This window comes from Anomalospiza imberbis, chromosome 9 (genome assembly GCF_031753505.1).
Source record: "Anomalospiza imberbis isolate Cuckoo-Finch-1a 21T00152 chromosome 9, ASM3175350v1, whole genome shotgun sequence".
In the NCBI taxonomy this organism is placed as follows: domain Eukaryota; kingdom Metazoa; phylum Chordata; class Aves; order Passeriformes; family Viduidae; genus Anomalospiza; species Anomalospiza imberbis.
In genome coordinates this window covers 1,903,250-1,921,773 of record NC_089689.1, presented here as the reverse complement: position 1 = coordinate 1,921,773, position 18,524 = coordinate 1,903,250, and the positions used below count along the sequence as shown (strand labels likewise).

At 44.4% G+C, this 18,524-nt stretch overlaps 1 protein-coding gene across 16 annotated transcripts in view; it reads left to right on the top strand.

The window, feature by feature from the left end:
- The window catches only part of PRRC2C (proline rich coiled-coil 2C), a 69,696-nt gene that overhangs the window by 47,745 nt on the left and 3,427 nt on the right, over nucleotides 1-18,524 (top strand). For 3 of the 16 annotated variants that reach the window (XM_068199278.1, XM_068199282.1, XM_068199277.1), the window contains exons 23-35: nucleotides 40-129; nucleotides 1,847-1,948; nucleotides 5,944-6,151; nucleotides 6,986-7,189; nucleotides 7,885-8,006; nucleotides 8,507-8,643; nucleotides 10,593-10,827; nucleotides 11,448-11,570; nucleotides 13,079-13,297; nucleotides 14,075-14,149; nucleotides 15,291-15,394; nucleotides 16,624-16,750; nucleotides 17,697-17,933. In XM_068199278.1, the coding sequence (XP_068055379.1) occupies nucleotides 40-129; nucleotides 1,847-1,948; nucleotides 5,944-6,151; nucleotides 6,986-7,189; nucleotides 7,885-8,006; nucleotides 8,507-8,643; nucleotides 10,593-10,827; nucleotides 11,448-11,570; nucleotides 13,079-13,297; nucleotides 14,075-14,149; nucleotides 15,291-15,394; nucleotides 16,624-16,750; nucleotides 17,697-17,933 (1,983 nt within the window). The remainder of the gene's footprint in view (nucleotides 1-39; nucleotides 130-1,846; nucleotides 1,949-5,943; nucleotides 6,152-6,985; nucleotides 7,190-7,884; nucleotides 8,007-8,506; nucleotides 8,644-10,592; nucleotides 10,828-11,447; nucleotides 11,571-13,078; nucleotides 13,298-14,074; nucleotides 14,150-15,290; nucleotides 15,395-16,623; nucleotides 16,751-17,696; nucleotides 17,934-18,524) is intronic. The other 13 variants (XM_068199279.1, XM_068199280.1, XM_068199284.1 and 10 more) reach the window with 13 other exon arrangements.

Sequence of the window (18,524 nt, the reverse complement as noted above, 5' to 3'; positions counted from 1 at the left end):
GTAAGGGAGATATTTTAATTGAATTGTTTTTCTTCACAGGAGTCTGTAACAGACTACACTACACCTTCTTCTCATCCTAACACAGTGGCTACTAGCAGTACAAAAATGGAGGAGACTTTGGTGACGAACGTAAGTCCATTGCAGTGATCGTCTTGACTTTGAAGACAAGAAAATATTTTCACACCTCTTTTAAAGCACCAAATAGTGCCTTCAGTGAACAAGTCCACAGGGTTCCTTTCATGTGAACTGGCTGGGCTTTTTCCAGTAATCTTACTCTGAAGGATATTTGGTTTGATCAGTACCCACTCTGGAATTCTTCAGGTATTTTCTTGTCTTTTGAACAATCACAGTGAGCTAAAGAGCACAGAAAGTGGAGATGTTTATAGGGACAATTTTTTAAAAAAGCAAAGATAGGCATAATGAGGGAGTGTGTTCTTGGCAGCAGTTGGGACTTGAGAGCCTGGTACCACTAGCAAAGCTCTGTAGGCTGAGTTTGAAGAAAGGCTCTTCCAAACAAAGGAGTTTTGAACTGTAGCCTGAAATCACAGCAACTGCATGCAAAGGGAGCAGCTGAATGGTTGAGAGCAAGACAGCAGGCTTCCAGGTGTTCAGTTGCTACGGAGATGAGATGTTTGCAGCCCTCAAAACCAGTGCAGTGATCCTGACTTGTGAGCGTGGCACAGTGAATGAGAGAACCAGCTGGGTTGTGACTTGTAGCAAAATCAAGTTTGCCTAAAGTGTGCTGGGGCATCAGGGAGCTTGGATCTTGTGATTCTTGTTGTTTGAGTAACAGAATTAGCTCAGGGTTGAGTCACTTGTTGATGGGGGAAGGAAGAATCATACAGTAGGATCTCAGGTTTTTTATGAAGTTGTCTTGTGAATTCCATCTCGAAATGCTTTTCAGCTTACTGCAGCACCGTTTGGAAGCAGTACTGATTGAACTTCTTACTCTTCTGCTGGCTTTTCTGGTAGTGTTGTTGTTTTTGACTTTGGTGGTTAGTGTGGAAGACTGAATTCTTTTGTGTTAATGATGTCCAATCTTTGTGGATGTTAGAGTTGAATTTCTAACACGGGAATTAGGGGTTCCTGGCCACAAAGGATCTGTGCCATCCCCTGCTTCAAAGCTTCAGGATCTGTCTTTTGGATTAGCCTTATCTCATCCAGTGGAAGTCCCCATTAGCTAAGCTATGAATAGAGAAAGGAATAGTTAGGAGTAACAGACTGGACACTGCAGTATTTTTGATTCATTTCCTTTAAAACTTCTAGGAAATCCATTGGAGTTTTCATAGGCAAAGATAGCAATAGCATTACCCCAGGTTTATTTCCCCAAGTATCACATCTTTCATCTTTTGAAAGAGAAAATAACTGAATTCAATTATTGGATGGCAAAATCTGTTGTAGTTTGTTTCGTGGTCCTGTGATTTTGCAGGTCTATAAAAGCTTCCTCTTTTCAGAAACTGCATCTCAGAACTCAAGGTCATGAAGCCCCCTGTACTGTATTGGTACAAAAAGGGACAAACCTGGCTTGGGAAGAATTGTTGCAATCAGTAAACTGAAATGGTACTTGAAATTAAATCCCCAGACAGACAATTGGTGTTTGTTTATGCAGAGGACATGGACACCTTAAAACCTTAATCTTCAGCCTCTTTGAGAGATGAGAAGCATCTTGGCACCTGCTGAGTGGCCTTTCTTTGCCTACCAAATTTTCACCTTATTTTATCAGTCTCCCTGCCAAATGCTCAAGCCTTGAAGAAATTGTAGCTCACTTGATAAAGCTTGAGCTTTGCTTTCTGGGGCTTTTCTAGTAGACGTAGTTAGAATGTGATGTGTGTTGCCTGCCTTTCAGGTGCCCCTGCCCCACACCCTTCCCCTCCCTAGGAGGGAGACTTTACAACAGAGCTCCAGCCTAACTCCAGTTTCTCCCGCTACCGTCGACCTCACCCTCAAGGTATGTACCACATCCCTCTAAGGGTCGTTTTCTTGCATGCAGGGGAAAAAAGTTATTGGAGAACTTGCTGGTGAACCTTTTTTTAGAGCCTTCCTTTGTTTCCTCTGCTGAACTGCTTTTGCATATAAATGGATGGCTGAAACACGAGACTCTGTCGAAGGATGCATTTAAACCATAAATTTCTAACCCCGTTTTGCATTAACACTTGGCATCTCAACCAGTCTTGGCTCCCACTGCCCTGAAAAACCAAGATCCTAGAGTTTTAGCATTGAACCACAGTGCTCATGGCAAGCCATCAGAATCTGGCTGAGGTTTTTTGAGCGTTGAGCTTAAAATAAGTTGCCTGGTTTGGTGTAAGGGCTTGAAGGATTTGCTTGATAAGCAGAGCTTGATTTCTTCTTAGTTGTAAGACTTTGGTGCAGTGATAATGTGGTTTTGAGTTGGATGGCTGAAGTTCCAAACAGTGACGTGTATGTAGATGGTGTGCTGGTGTCTCTGAAAGGCAGTTAGAGCAGCGAGTCAGAACGTGTTTTGTAGTGTTGCAAATGTTCTGTTTTCTGCTTTCCAGTGCAGAGCAAGCGTGGAGAGTATTTGGAGTGCTGTTTTCCCATTTTGGTGGATTTTGGACTGTGTGCATTGTATAACTCACTAACACAGAGTTGGGCTTTGCTAATGTATTTTTAGAAGTTGTTGGATTTTTTTCTTCTTTTGGTGTCCTAGATCTGCTTTGTCATTGTTACTGCAGGTGACTGAGCCAGTAGAAGTGTTGTTGCTGTTCGGTATTAAGGATTAGTGGTGTTTGACCTTAGTTTGTCTAAGTTTATAAAAGAAGAAATGAAACTTGACTGGATGCAGAATTAATGCTTTGGAGGAACTTACTTGTCCAATCCCAGTGAGACTTGTCTCACTGGCTTGATTTGACAGCTGCTTACAGATGAGAAATACTCATGTTCTCTTGTTGAATCTCTGCTTTTCTTTTGTTAACACTTTATTTCCTAAAAGAATTATAACACCTCTTTCAAACAGTAGACCTACAGAAACGGGGAGAGCACTGTGGAGGGACAAGTAATTTAAAAAAAACCCGGGTTTCTGCTGCATTCTTGTGTAATGAGTTATCCTAATGTGACTTTCTGGCGTCTGAAAGTGTTGTTCTGAAATAGTCTCTGACTGTTTGGCAGCTGGAGATGGAATCCTGTGTCATACAGGTAGGGCTCAAAGTTACCTGAAAGTTACCTCAAAGTGTGGGACACGGCCCAGTTACAGAGCAAACTGTGGTGTCTGTGTCATTCATCCTGCATTTCTTTTCCCACTCTTGTGGTGTCGGTGATTTATCCGTGGACGACAGATTTTTGGATGTGTAGTAACAAAATAGGTCAAAGATCCGTGTTTTGGGGCTATCTTGAAGAACCCTCTGACTGAAATCTAGGTGGAAAGCTATTTGGAAGCAGCTTTGTCCCTGATTTCTTCATTCCAGCCACTGGAGCTCTACCTTCTCTTCACAAATGCAGAAGGCAGCAGGCTTGTTCTGAAGCTCACACCGAGACTGTCACTGTCACAGCAGGCACAGCTCTGCTCTTTGTCATCCTCTTCCAGTACAGCCCTTGCATCTTTTAAAAGATACTTCTGGAGCAGGAGAGAGGAAAGCATTTCCTTCGTTTTCTTAAAAGAAGAAAATGTCCAGGCACTGCCTGCATAAAGGATTAATCCTTGCACCTGCTCTTCCCTCCATCCCCTGTCACAGAAAGCTGTCTGTGAAGAGACTTGTAGGGAACTTGGCCACAATTGCTCCCACTGCTTGGCATCATTCTTCAGTGGAGGTATAAGGTGCTTGTATGGGAAGCCTTGCTGAGATCTTGTTTCCTTGGAGTAACTTTGCTAAGGACACCTTTACTCAGTCATCCTCTTAAGGACTTGGCTCATAGGGCTGTTGTAGGCAAGGAGCTGAGCAGTAGAAAGTCCAAGGCAATCTCAAACTGAGCTGCTTGGCCCTCTTCATGTCCAAGGTTTTAGCTAAAATTCCTCTGTAGGCATCTGGTCAAGAAACTGACATGTTTGAACTTCCTTTTTCTGACCATTGAGACTTTGGCGTATTTAAGGAAAGGCACACTGGGGTTTGTCTCCAGTGGAGGGTTTGGGTCATAGGGGCAGGACTGTTCTGCAGTGTGAAGGCCCCAGTGGAACAGTGATGAAGAGAAACCTCAGGCAGCCACGAGCTCTTCCTTATTGCCCTCCTTTCCCCTAACTGAGCAGTGAAACTACAGCACTGTCCCCAGTCTCACTTAATTTAGAGCCTCTTATTCCTCCATATCTGGTCTGTAGATGGTGCTGAATAGGTATTCCTAGAGGATCAATCTCTCTTGCATCTTTTTCTCTAGCTGAGAAAAGTTAGAGGTTGCTAAGAAGCTTTCCAAAAGCAAAGCTGTTTTCCAGAAGAAAACTTCAGGACTCTGATATGCTCTAGATGTGACATAATGCAGTGTGTAGCTTTTGCTATCAATAGTTTATCCAGGACATCATGAAAACCAGTGAACATAGAACCTTCTACACCTTCTCTAGTCTGACAGTCACATGTACTTACTCACTTTCTCTCAGTGCCAGTGCAATACACCTAAACAAAATCATTTCCAGCATATCAGTGATGAATGAAGTTTGCCTTGTCTGTAAGAATCAGAACCAGTTTGGAGGAAAATGTTTTGGAGGGGAAACAGTGAATGATTGCTGGGGAAGATGATCTCAAAAATGAAAACAGGTGACTTGCCCCCAGAGGACTTAGTGTGTAACTAAGTTTCCCTTCTCCCTCTTTATTCTCTTCAGGAATCCAGAAACTCATTTTCCACATGGGTGTGTGTTGATCACCTGTGACCCACTTCTTTCAGTATTGCTCTGCTTTTTTATCATTTCTGAAGCATCTAGACAAATAACCTAAGCCATGTTTGGTGTGTCCAGACTCTGCCTAACATCATGTAAAGCAGGGCAGGTTGACAAGTGTGGCTTTGAGAGACTGAGCTAGGGGATCTCTCTGGAGCAGGCAGGGAGGGCAGATGTGTGGTGAGTATATATTTGCCCCTTAATATCCACCACCAGAGACAGCACCTGGCCTCGAGAAACAGTGAGCAATTTCAGCTCTGCTAGCTGAACTTGTGTTTCCACTGGAGACACCTGAAGATCGTGCAGAAGTCCGTGGACCATGTTTGAGCTTTTAAATTAATGAGCGTAGTATAAACATTAATATTTCCTGTTCAGTGGACCCTCAGAAGTGTCTCAATTTAGATTTCACATTGCGTGGCTAACATAGCAAGAATTAGATTTTATTGGCTGCAGTAAAACAATGGTTGTTTCCACTTCTGGGGGAAGGTAACTGTGTCTATAATATTTAAAGTTTCATCTCCCTTGCTGTGCAAGACATAAGCTGATAATTACAGAAATAGAGGAGCACGAAGCATTTTTTAGCTTTAACATCGCAGCAGCGCACACAAGCTGTGTCAGCTTGTGGTTGCTTTTTGAGCAGTAGTTGCTTTGGAAATCTAAACTTGACTGCTGTCATGTTCACTGAAGTGTGCAGTAGGTATCTTTGGTGGTCACTCAAAGTGGATTATTGACCAAGAAAGCAAAGGGCTGCTTCATTTAAATGGCCCGAGTAACTTGGAAGTAAAGGACTTGATGGAAATATTTAGAGGGGTTTTCCCTTTCTTTTGCTCACTGTGTCTTTGCTCTTCATGTGAAACAAAACCAAGCCAAATTAGTGTGAGTGAATTCTCTTTTGAGCATTGGCTGTTAGGATGATGAACTGTGCACATGTGCAGTTGGAACAGATGAGCAGCTCCAACTTGAGGCTGTTTGCTTTTTGCATGAACAGAGTTGCACGATTACAGTGACTTCCAAAAGAGGCTCGCATGAAGCCCCAATTGCCTTTTAACTAAAAAGAGCTGTTAAAAGAGGAATGAGGACTGCTTGAAACTTCCTAATAGATGAGGATTTTTTTTTCTTTTAAATAGATGGAGTCTGCACGCAAAGCATGGGAGAATTCCCCAAACATGGGGGAGAAGAGTTCACCAGTGACCTCAGCAGCGTCTCCCATTGCTGGTGGCAGCAGCAGCAGCAGCAGCAACACTGGGCCAAGCAGTGGCACTTACAGCTCTTTCTCAAGTGCATCAATGCCTCCTATTCCTGTGGCCTCAGTTACCCCCACAACGTCCCTCTCAGGTACCACATGTCAAAGCAGTAGTGTCCCCTTGTGTTCTTCCTTGCTTATGTTTTTCGAGGGATTGGATTCCCTTTGGAATTGTTTAATGCAAAGCTAATAGAAAGTTTGTGCTAGAAATGGAATGTCACATCTGAGCAGCAACTTCCCAAGTAACCTGTTAACTGACTTCACCTGTTTCACTTCAGTCAGCTGAAAATAATGCTAAACTTCTCTCTGCCTACTTATTTGGACTTGAAGGAGGAAGTAAACTTCTCTTGTCTGCCGGTTTCATTTTGTTCAGCCAAATGGAGGCAAGCATGTAGATTTTGGGGCAGAGGATAATTCTGATGTTTTACTTCTATTTGTACTCTTGCTTTTTAAGTTAAAGCTTCAAGAACTCATATCAAAACCTATTTGCAAAAGGCAGAGCAAATGCCCAGCTGCTCTTCACAACCAGTGCTTGGTTTGCCACCTTGGTTCTTGGCAGCAAACAAAAGATGGTAAATCTGGTTAAGTCTTAATGCCTTAGAATATTAAAATATATCTCCATGAGAGGCACAACCACTGTGGGTTGGAAAGTTTTGTTGAGTAACTGACCAAGCTGCCTCTTTCAGTACCTCTGTGTGCTCCTGTGCCTGAGAAGGGAGATGTATCAGGGTTGCAGCACTTCCCACAGTGAACTCGACAGAATCGGCTCCATGTTTTTCTTGGGTTGGTGGAAACTGCTGCATTAGGTTTCAGTGTTCTTTACCAGTTGTGGCTGTGCTCACAGAGCTGTCCCAAAACTTTGACCTCTGAATGATGAGGCTCTGAAATGTCTTTGATTGTTGCATCCCTTGCTTCTCTCCTCCTAGGAGCTGGAACATACACGACCTCTTCACTGAGTACGAAGACTGCAAGCACCTCAGACCCTCCTAATATCTGCAAAGTGAAACCCCAGCAGCTGCAGACAAGCAGCCTGGCTTCTGCCAGCCACTTCTCCCAGCTGAGCTGCATGCCATCCCTCATTGCCCAGCAGCAGCAAAGTCCCCAGGTCTATGTGTCTCAGTCTGCAGCAGGTAATGGTGTTTGTGGCTGAGAAGCCACGCATCTGCTTTTGTTTTGTTTTTAATTTTGAAGCTGGAGAGTTTAATTTGGTTCTGGTTTTGCTCTGCAGTAAAGACAGAATGATAAAGAGTGTTCTGTACTCAGATTCACTAATTGTCTTACTCTAAATCTGCACTGCTTTATCAGGAGGTACAAAGGTAGTGCTGTATAATTTGTTGAAGAAAGTAAGTTTGAGTCTCTTAATGTACCAATTTTCTGTTGCAGAATTGTAAATTGCTATTTAAAACCAGGAGTGATTTAGTTTTCTTTCTTAAAATGCTACAGTAATTGAGACTTGTGACATTTTTTTCTTTAAGGAAAATCCTGTATCTAGTTAACAATCTAGTTAAATTACATGACAGTGTAACACATTCTTACCCTTTCTTCACCCACATACCTTCTTTGCCCAGAATCTGTTGTTCATCCCTCCAAAATTGTGTGGGATTAATGATACCTGTGCAAGACTGATAGATTTTGGGGGGTGAATTGGAAAAGATACCAAAGCTTTTGAGGCACCCAGCTCTCCGGTGCTGCTCCTTCTCCCAGGCTCTCTGGTAGCTGTTACAGTGAGAAGGACTGACAGCAGCTGCATCTCTTATTCTTGATGAAAACCTTTCTGGAGGGGTGTTGTTGGGAATCAGGTACTAATTGTACTGCTCTTCCTGAGGTACTGCAGCTCAAATCCCAGCATTTTACATGGATACAAGTCACCTGTTCAATACCCAGCACGCACGTTTGGCACCACCTTCTCTGGCCCAACAACAAGGCTTTCAGCCAGGGCTTTCTCAGGTACTTGGGGATTCCTAACTCACTTTGTTTCCCTCCCTATCCTTATTGCCTTTAAAGTTCTACTAATGATTTGATGGGGGCAGGGGAGAGTGAGACTAAAGACTGCAGAACTGAGGTCATGCCTGCCCTTGCTGTCTGTTGTGGTGCACGCAGGCAGTATTTCATTGTTTGCCATGGAAGTTGAGAGAATAAGCTTCCACTCACAAATATGTGGGAAAGTTTATATTCCTGGGAGGTGTTTCTGTGGCCATGGGAGTGCAGGCTTACTCAACTTCTGTCATACAAAATTATATGCAATCTCCAGCAGTTGTTTTATATGCAGATCTGAATATTTCACTCAGTTTCTGCTGGTTGGTTGTGAGGAAAAGTATAAAATTCAACTAGAAAGTAATTTTCATGAGAGCAGCAATACTAGCTCTGCATGCAGCCTTGGGATTTGACATTCTTATTTTACTTTTCATAATGCTACACAAATCCTTAATGTTTTCTCTTTTATGCAGCCTGCTTCAGTTCAACAGATCCCCATCCCCATCTATGCACCTCTGCAAGGACAGCATCAAGCTCAGCTGAGTTTAGGAGCGGCGCCAGCTGTTTCACAAGCCCAGGAGTTGTTCAATTCCTCCTTACAACCTTACAGGTAGGCAGCATATGCCAAGTTCTTTGGGGTTTTAGTGTCAGAATTACTGAAATTCGTTCCCTGCAGACTTGTGTTCTGTACTCCATAGCTGCCTCATCTTCCTGTCTTCCCCAAAATCTCTTCTGTCTGAGAACTCTGTATGCAGATTGGCTGCCTTGTATAGGTGTAGTTGTGAAATCCCGGGTTAAAAAATGATGCATGATAGCTCTATCTTTAGGAACCCAGGCTAAAGAGCTGAAAGCATCAGTCTGTCATACTAAGAGAACAGAAAATGTCTGTCCCTTTAGTTCAGCAGTTTGTTTTTCCTAATCAAACCAACACTGGAGTCTTGAAACACTGTGAGGTTCCAGTTTGAGCTCCTGGGTAGTAAAAACCTCATTGCAGATGTGTGAGGGGCTGCATGGTATGCTTTGGAATGTTTTCTGTTTGCTGCAAAAGGTAACAGTAAGACCAGTATCTGTCCAATGGCACTGACAGCCAGACACACTTCCACTGTAAGCCTTTCAAAGCTTCCTTGTACTTCCTATGAAAACTGCTTCACAGCAGTATAATTCTGACAAGTGTTGTTAGTTCCACTTGGAGAAAGCTGCTTTGGAAGTTTAATTAGAGGGTTTTGCATGGGCTGTAGTTAAATCTCCTTGTTGCAGTGTAGAAGGCTGAGGCCACAGAAGGTTTAATTAACCACATTTGTATCCTGACTTTCTTGCTTGGCTGACTTGGTGGGACCAAATATTGCTTGTCCTGCTACAGCTGACAAAAGCTGTTGCAAACAGTTGGCTAATTGCAGAAACACAATCAGGCTGGCATGTGGTCCAGATTAAATAAATCTGATCACACACAAACATGGCATTAATGGAGTTCTAACAGTGTGAGTGCTTCTCCCACGTAGAAAATGTGCAGAGGAGGATAAGCTTGGAGACGTACAGGTTGCTGGTTTAAAACGTTGCAACCAAAAGCTAAAAGTGAGCTAAAAAAAATCTTGGGAAAAAAAAAATTCTGGCTCTGTTGAAGGCCAGTCGTGTGCATCCAGTCTGGAAGAGTTTTTCCAGTGCTCAGAGGATGGCTGTAAGAGTGTTGTGCAGTGAAGGGAGGGTGCAGAGCAAAGCTCACCCAGGTGTGGCACAAGCACACCCCACCACACCAGCAGATGAGCAGGAGCAGTGCTGTGCTCACACAGAGCCAGCACCAGGTAAAGCAAAAGGTGTTTTCACATCAGAAACACTCTCCTCTGAGCTCAAAAGCTTTGAGAGGAGCACTTAGTTAAAAACTCTTGATTCTTCAGTCTGAAGGTGGCTACTCACCAAGTTCTTAATGAGCATGTTCAGATAAATACTTCTGATGGACTAAACCTGTCTGTGGTGCTTTGCTGTACTGGCTTCAGTCTTCTTTAAACAAACTGCAACTTCCCCATGCTGCTGACAAAGGAATTGAATAGCTGGTTAAAATTAAAGGCTGTGAGGTCTTTGAAATCAAAGCATTGATTGGAAGCTACCATGGTCAGCATCCAGTGACTTAAGCTGTATTAGAAGTTGGACTGTGGAGCTCTGTGGAGTCAACAGAACAAAGCAGTTCACTTAATGACTAAGTGGAGCTACTCACATGTGCTTTCCCATCCCACCTTGTAGCACAGGAACGAAGAACTGGAAGCTTTTCGATGTTACAGTTAATTATCGAAGAATTGTTGCAGCATGAACATCTAAATAGCTAATTGTGATTTAAAATTTTAGTAAGAAGCCTCATTGTTTTTTCCTGTGGCCTTTAGTAGCAGCTGTTACTTTGTTTTGTGCAGAGTAAATTGAAAAAAATCTACCTTTCTCAAGTGAAAAGGTGTTCAGTAGAGCTAAGCATCCTAATTCTGTTGAAAGAATATAAGCTGTGCTCTTCGTTTTTGGTGGCTCATTGTTGAGCTCTGTCAGAATTTTTATGAATGACACTTGAATCTCTTGCAGATCCCAGCAAGCTTTCATGCAGAGTGGTTTGTCTCAGCCATCACCGGTGGTTCTGTCTGGCACAGCCTTACACAACTTCCCAGCAGTGCAGCACCAGGAGCTGGCTAAGGCACAGTCCAGCCTGGCATTCCAGCAGACCTCCAATACTCAGCCTATTCCTATCCTGTACGAGCATCAGCTTGGGCAGGCTTCAGGACTGGGAGGCTCTCAGCTGATTGACACACACATCCTGCAGGTAGGCAATGCTCCACGTGCAGACCTTCTGCACTGGGCTGATACAGGACATCAAGTCTTGCTGTACTTGGGTGGCAGGAAACTTAAGACACTTGGAGGAGAATGTTTCTTTTAATTTAATAAAGGTACATTAGCATAATCTCTGAATTGAGGTTTGTTCCCCAAATTACAGGGCTTCCTGTGCTTCTGTCATTAATTAGAGCTTCAGGTTTAATTTCTCTTAATGGTGAAAGAGACTCCTTTGAGCTTACAAAATACTGGTGTGTGGAGCTTAGCTGGTGTCCCTGCCCCTGGTGCCCCTCTGCTCATTTTGCCAGGAGTGCACCACCCACACCCTCTGCACAAGAGCTCTCTGCAAGGCAGCCTCTGCTTCCCGAAGAAGGCTGCTCACTGTTCTTTTTCTGTTCACTCTCTTCTGTTTGAGGGCTGTATGCTGCCCTTCCCCCAGATAATGGGTGATAAAGGGCTGTTCCACCACCTGCAGATGAGAGCTTTATCACAAAGGGAAAGCTTCACATTTGTCAGCTTCCCTTGCTGGGGTTTCTCTGGCACTGGTTGCTGCACCACAGAGCTGCTCTCCTGAATGCTCCTGATGTGGGATGGTGTCTCTTCTCTTCCTAGGCCAGAGCTACCCTCACTCAGGCTTCAAATCTCTACTCTGGGCAAGTTCAGCAGCCTGGCCAGAGCAATTTCTACAACACTGCACAGTCTCCCAGTGCTCTCCAGCAGGTAAACTATGGCATGGTAAATTTCCTACATTGTATTCTTCCTAAAAGCATGTCGTGGTCGGTGGTGTCTGTGGAGTGGGAATAGAGGGGAGGGCTTGAGACAGCCTTTAATTCTTCCAAAACAAAATTGGAATGTTAATAGTGAAGGAGGGCTGCAGCAGCAGCACTGCACTAAGGGAATGGCTCAGAGGTTGGATGGCCTGCAGTTCATGTTGATCATTGTCCCTGGCATCCTTCTCGAGTAGTTCATTCTGCAGTGATGGGCAGATACTTACCTGGCCCAGTGCTGGTGCTAGTTGATTGAGGCACGTGATGCCTTTATGAAGCAGATATCAGGAGTGGTGGAGAGAGAGAGAGGGGCAAAGTCCAGGTGCTTAGTGCAGCCTAATTGTTAATACCAGTTCTCACTGAGCTGGATGCCAGGAGTGCTCATAGAAAATAACTGAGAAGTCAGCAGATAGGTGATCATGCAGGACAGCCAGGTCAGTAAAAAAACTCCACTGATTTGAAGGTTTTTTCATTCTTTTGTGAAAGAACTGCTAAATTGCTCTGTGCAGGCATTCTGTCATATTTACAGGATACTGTCTAGTGTTTCCATCTTCTAGTTCCTTTTTTTTTTTTTAATTTAAAAGGCTTCCAAAAAAAAGCTTGAGATGGATTGATTTATTATAATAGCCTACCTCCCATGCAGGAAAAGCTGCCGAGACAGAAATCTAAAAGAGTTGTAAAAGATTGGATGTTGTCTGTTGGAAATCTAGCAGAGTTTTAAGGACCTTCTAGAAGAGTTGGTACTTTCAATGTGTTCAGTTGTGGCTGTCTCTCTGATTTTAATCTGTCACCCTTCAGAGCAGAATCCTTGTAAGCCTTTCACATTTGGGAATCTCTAATCATTCACCTCATCACACTTAGAATATAATTTTGCAGGTAGTGGTTTGTCAGACCAAGACATGCAGTGACTCCTGCCAGCCAGGTCACTGCTGTTATATTTCCATGTTTATCACTTCCACACTCCGCTGTTTTCAGACCACAGCACTCGTGGTAAATGCAAGCCAGGGACAGGGGGTGTGGTTTTGGCATTGTTTTTAAGCTCAAACTGCTGGTTGTTGGAACTTTGGAAAGTAAAATCTAATTTTTATCCCAGTGCCCTTTGACTAGAATTGTTCGAAGTAAACAAATAAGCCTGTCCTGTCCCCCCCACCCCCAAATTTGTTATTTTATTCTGCTTTTGTTTTCTGAGTTGAATTAAATTTCCCTGTCACACGGTGAAATCAAGTTGAATGATGTTGGAAGTAGGAGATCTCATACACCTTTGTTTCTGAAAAGCAAAGACCCAAATGTCATTACAACTGTTTATAAAGGCAAAGTGAGCAATAAATTCCCTTGCTTTACTTGCTTGCAGCTCTCTGGTTAAATAAATGAACTCATTAAGCCATTTGCCTGGGATAAAGCTGAAACAGCTAGTAATGACAGTGACATAATGGCCTTTGTGTCTCTGTTACTGGTGATTTTGTGCTTTCTCTCCAGGTGACAGTACCTTTGCCAGGATCACAGATTTCCCTGCCCAACTTTGGATCCACAGCACAGCCACTGATTGCCCTGCCCCAGTCCTTGCAGCCACCACTACAGCACACCCCACCACAAGCTCAGGCTCAGAACCTGAGCAGACCTGCCCAAGTGACCCAGCCCTTCAGAGGATTGATCCCAGCAGGAACTCAGCACAGCATGATTGCTGCAACTGGGAAGGTAACAACATTGCCACTGCTACAGGACAGAAATTAATGTCAAGCACAGCTGGTTTTTGGTTTATGTAACCAGCACAGCAATTCACCCTGACTTCTTGCATCTTAAAAATCTGCCTCAGCTTTAAAAGATAAAAAAGCCAGTCAGGGTTAATGCCTGAGCGACTGGGTCTGTGCATTTAGCTGAGGTTTTGTAGCTAACTTGGTGCTGGTCCATTTGCACTGCAGGAATACCTGGTTTGACAGTGGCATCATGGAATAGATGGGGATGTCATGCAGAAGCCATGTGGAAAACAGTACTGAGATAGTGTGGGAGCAGCAGGGGAGCAGCAGAACTCTGTCAGGGCTGGGCCTGCTGGAGTTCGTTGCTTTGCTTCTGGACTCAAACCAGAGCAAACTGTTTGGGTTCAAGGGTTTGCAGTGCAAAATGGGGAGTTTTAGGGGCTTCAGTGGCTCTGTATCAGCCATGACCTTCAGCCAGAATTGAACTCTACTATTATTGCTGGGGGTCTGCCTTTCTAAGCAGCACAGCATGGTGCATATTAGGAATGTAGCCTTGTATGCAAGACAGGATCTTTCTGTAATGAAAAAAGAAAAGGCTGGTCTTGCAGCTCAGGAAAACTGAGCGACAGGTCTAGTAAGGAAATAACACTAAAACAGTGCAAGAAACTCGTGTATCATGGGGGGAAGTCTCTCCTCACCTTTATGTGAAGCTGCTGAGGTAATTGCTGATGAGGGGATGTGTGGAGCTGGCTTCCAATCACAAGGTCTCTTGTCTTAGATGGAATCCCAGCTTTACAGGCACCGGGGATTTTCGGATAGTGTGCAGCACTCGGCAGTTGCAGTCCGCTTCCAGGTGAGCAGTGGGTGACACCCTGGACATGGACACAGCTCAGCTGACTGGCAGGAACAGCAAGGTCCTCCCACCTGAGGGACTGACCCACCTCTGCACCTGAAATCCCTGCAGCTTCTGGCCTAGATTTCAGGGTGCTTTTGAATATAAAATAACCCCACAGTCCCAGTGATTTACAGCTGCAATAAGAAAAATCTCGGGTGTTCATTCCACGTCTCGGACAGTAATGGCAAGCAGAATTTCAGACCACCTAGATGAAGTTTGCATCTCCTTGCCCCCAGAGCGTCTACAGGGGTTTCTGCACCGTGCAGTTTTCCAGTTCCATGGGATCTGGCCAAATCTTTTCAGCTTGGCAGTTGTTAGGAGCCCATTTTGCAAGCAGCAGCATGTTTCTTGCTGCAGTTGTCACTGCAAATGATCGCTCATTTCAGCAAAAAATGAGGGAAGAGCTGCAGTGGGATGCTGGCCTTAGATGACTTTCCTGCCCTGCTCTAAGATTCCCATCATGTTGCTGCTAAAGAAAGTCAAATTAAAACAGCCTCTCATTTTTGAGTGATTTATTGTTGCTGTTATGCTTCATGGCCATGTGTGGAATACACTGTTCCAAAGACTAATTTATTCTTGTATCTGCAGGATAGCATTCAAGAGTCATTGCTCCAGTTAGTCTGGAGATTGTTCTGCATGAACGACAGCTCCATTTTTGCTGTGATTTGGGATTGTTTATATTTATAGACCTGGACTATACTTTGGTATTCTTCTTCTCAGCATTTCTCAGGATTATTTCTAAATATTTTCATGTGGTACCTGAGATGGGAGTCTTGGATAAGGAGATCTCAACTCCAAAACATATCTTTTTTTCTTTTTTTTAGGGCCAAATAGATGAAATGACTCTCAAACCCCCTGTCATTATGCAGGAGGAGCAAGTTAGAAAGCCAATACCATTGCTGCAAGTGCCAGATAGGGCAGGAAAATTGTACACAGAGGTGCTTGTGGTGCTGGGCCTGTCCTAATTAAAAGAGGCTGTTCTGCAGTCAGGCTTTCATCTCCACTTAAGTGACCTCTTTTCATTGAGGTAAGCTAACAGCTGCTTAGCAAATGTAATTTTTTTAATTAGAATTAACATGTCAGTTGCTGTGTTTTTCAGATATCAGAAATGGACCTGAAGGCCTTTGGAGGTGGCATTGATGTTAAACCTGGAACACCACCAGTTACTGGCAGGAGCACTACCCCAACCTCCAGTCCCTTCCGGTAAATCTCCCTTAAGCTCAAAATTCCTTAAAACCAGAGCTAGAAAATGTACCTAGTCATGCATGAGCAGCCTTTTCTGGAAGATATGAGGTGAGGGGCCACTGATACACGAGACAGTGCTTAATCTGAGCTCATGAGCAGCATTCCAGTAGGTCATCACACCTGCTGTAGTTAAACAGAAGGAAATGGCTCTGAAGTAAAAGGTGAAAAGTACTGGTTTGGGTAAATGAAGCTAAACAAGAAGGGGCAGGGAAGATGTAGTTTAGGATAAAACTGTAAGACAGTTTATCTGAATTGTGGTGTTCAAAGTAAAAAGCACTTAAAGGCTTAGACAGCAATTGTGGCAGCAGTTCTGTTAGAGGAGTAAGTGTTGTTGCTAGGTCTGTAAGCTGCTCACAAGTGAAATCAGTAAACAAAACAGACTCCTTTGAGCTTACAAAATACTGGTGTGTGGAGCTTGGCTGGTGTCCCTGCCCCTGGTGCCCCTCTGCTCATTTTGCCAGGAGTGCATCACCCACACCCTCTGCACAAGAGCTCTCTGCAAGGCAGCCTCTGCTTCCCGAAGAAAGCTATTCACTCTTTCTTCTTTTTCTGTTCACTCTCTTCTGTTTGAGGGCTGTTTGCTGCTCTTCCCCCAGATAATCAGTCAAGCTTCATGTAATTCATGGTGATTCAACATCCTGGAAGTTTTAGTGGAGGGTCATGTTCTTAGCCAAGTAAAACGGGGAAAGCATTTTCTGTGAATTCTTGAAATCTGTTCAAGTGCATTTTGAAACATAGGACAGCAGGTCAGAGTAGAAACAGCTGCATGTTCACTGCCTGTTGGGACAAGCTCTGAACTTGCCATGGTAGAGCAAAGAGTGACTGCAAAGGAGCAGGACTGAACATAAGATAGCAAGGATGGAGACTACTTCTAACATCACAAACATCACGAATCTAACATCAGTGTTTGTGTCATGAGTACTTGGGGGAAAGGGCTCTTAGATACAGACATGCCCTGGAACCTCTTCATAGCCTAAATACTTCTGATTTTGCTTTCTCTTTGAATTCTGAAGTTCTGAGGTTTTTTGCACATAAGAACTTCTGTATAGAAAAGGTTTCACACTTTTTTGAATTCAGGGATTCATTCTTCCTCCCTCCAGTGCTGAATTTCTAGTTAAGTTGTAACTGGGGGCATAAACATCCTCTGAATGAAAGCAGTTGGTTTTAACTGGAGTTCTTTCTTTTAGGGCCAGTTCTACAAGTCCTAACAATCAGTCCAATAAAATGAACAGCATTGTCTACCAGAAGCAGTTCCAGTCAGCAGCTGCAGCTGTGAGAATGACACAGCCCTTTCCTGCACAATTTGCACCACAGGTAGGTGATGGGTGGCTTCCTGCAAACAGATTTGTTCCTCTGTATGACCTGGTGGCTCTGACTCGACCGTGTCTCCTCAGGTTTTGTCATGGGGAGATACAAAATGGAATCCTTAAAATGAAATGGCGTAAGAAACCCGATTTCAAGATCAGAGCAAAAAATTACCTCTCTGATCTTGCTTACAAGTAGTGCTGATTTTGTGGTGTGTAAATTTGAGTTGTGCACACTGAAGAATTTAATGCAAGTTGTGAATGATGTAGAACAGATGGGGTTGTAGCTTTCCCAGGCAGCTGTAATGCACCTCGTCCTGCAGAGCCAGGGAGAAGCTTTGTGTCTCAGAAGGGTCCCAGTGCATATTTTACACGTGTAAAGACAAAGCAGATTTGCAGCTCTGAAGTATGGAAGGAGCAGTTCAGGTTGGAAAGGGTCTCTGAGGTCACACAGTCCATACAAGGCAGGGCTGATGGCAGAGGGGTTGATGTGCTTTGGCATTCCAGGGAGCACAGCTTACAAGGGTGGTGCATCTCTGCTGCAGGTGACTGGAGCCAGGCTGCTAGGGAAATGTAGCCTCTCTTTTATAAAAGAGTAGGATATTTCTGTCTTCCTTTTCTCATTTGGAGTGTTTGCACGACTTGAGCTTTGATTTCTGGATTGTCACTGGCAGAAACTGCCTCGCCTTCCTGGGTCTGCCTTTCACCAGTGACTGCTCCGCTGCCTTGTGAGGGTCTTCTCCCTGGTCACGAGCTGGGTTGAAGTTATTGGTGCTGCTTTCAGGCACAGCAGCCCTGCAGGGCTGTTTTGCTTTTGCAGTTCAAGCCTGTTTTCTTGACACTCATTTCATAGCAGAGTAGCAGCTTTTTCCCCTCTAAGATAATGCCAACGTGCAGTCGAGTTGGCAATTTTCTAATTGAGAAATGTCTCTTTTTGTTGTTTTTCCCCCACTTAGATCCTCTCTCAGCCTAACCTGCTCCCTCCATTGGTAAGAGCCCCATTTACTAACACCTTCCCAGCGCCTGTTCAGAGGCTGCCGGTAGTTCTGCATAGTCAGATGCCGTCTCAGATGACCACAGGCCTTATGAGCCACCCTCAGTTACCACGTGTGGCCAGAGGTCCTTGTGGATCAGTACCTGGAGCCAGAGGCACTCAGGCCCAGGCTGCGCTGAAGGCTGAACGAGATGTGAAGGTCAGTATGTGAACAGCGGTGCTGTTACCAGCAGTTCAGTCTGACAGCTCCCAGGGCAGGCATGTCTCTGCAAGTCATGGCTTCACAAAGTGCCTCTGGACCCCAAGCCAGCAGCCAGGCTCTTAACAGACCTTCTCTAAGCCCTGGTGGTTTTTAATAAGAATTCTAGACTAAAATATTTACAGGGAGTTCCTGTCTCCAGTGGTCTCGTGGTCAGCAGCTGTGGAGGAGCCACTGCTGTCCAAGGCAAAGCGAGGTGTCAGGAGCCTGGTTACCTTTGAATGAGCAGTGAGGCTGCACACCTGGCTGTTAGCTGTCCCTTCATCCCCAGCTCCTCCTGTTCCAGCCAGCCTCACTCCTTGGGGACTCTGGAGAGTCTTTCCCCATGGTTTGAAGTGCCTGTGGTGAATGCAGTGCCTGGAGCACTCTGCAGAACTGCATTTCAGTAGCAGGTGATGACAGTCACCCTAACTTGTTACAGCACTTTGGGACCCTTCAGTTCAAGGCAAACTCTTCTTCCAAGGCAAGACTGCAGGGTGGGACATCTGTAGGGACACTCCTGGACACTGAGCCTGTCTGCTGCAGAAGAGG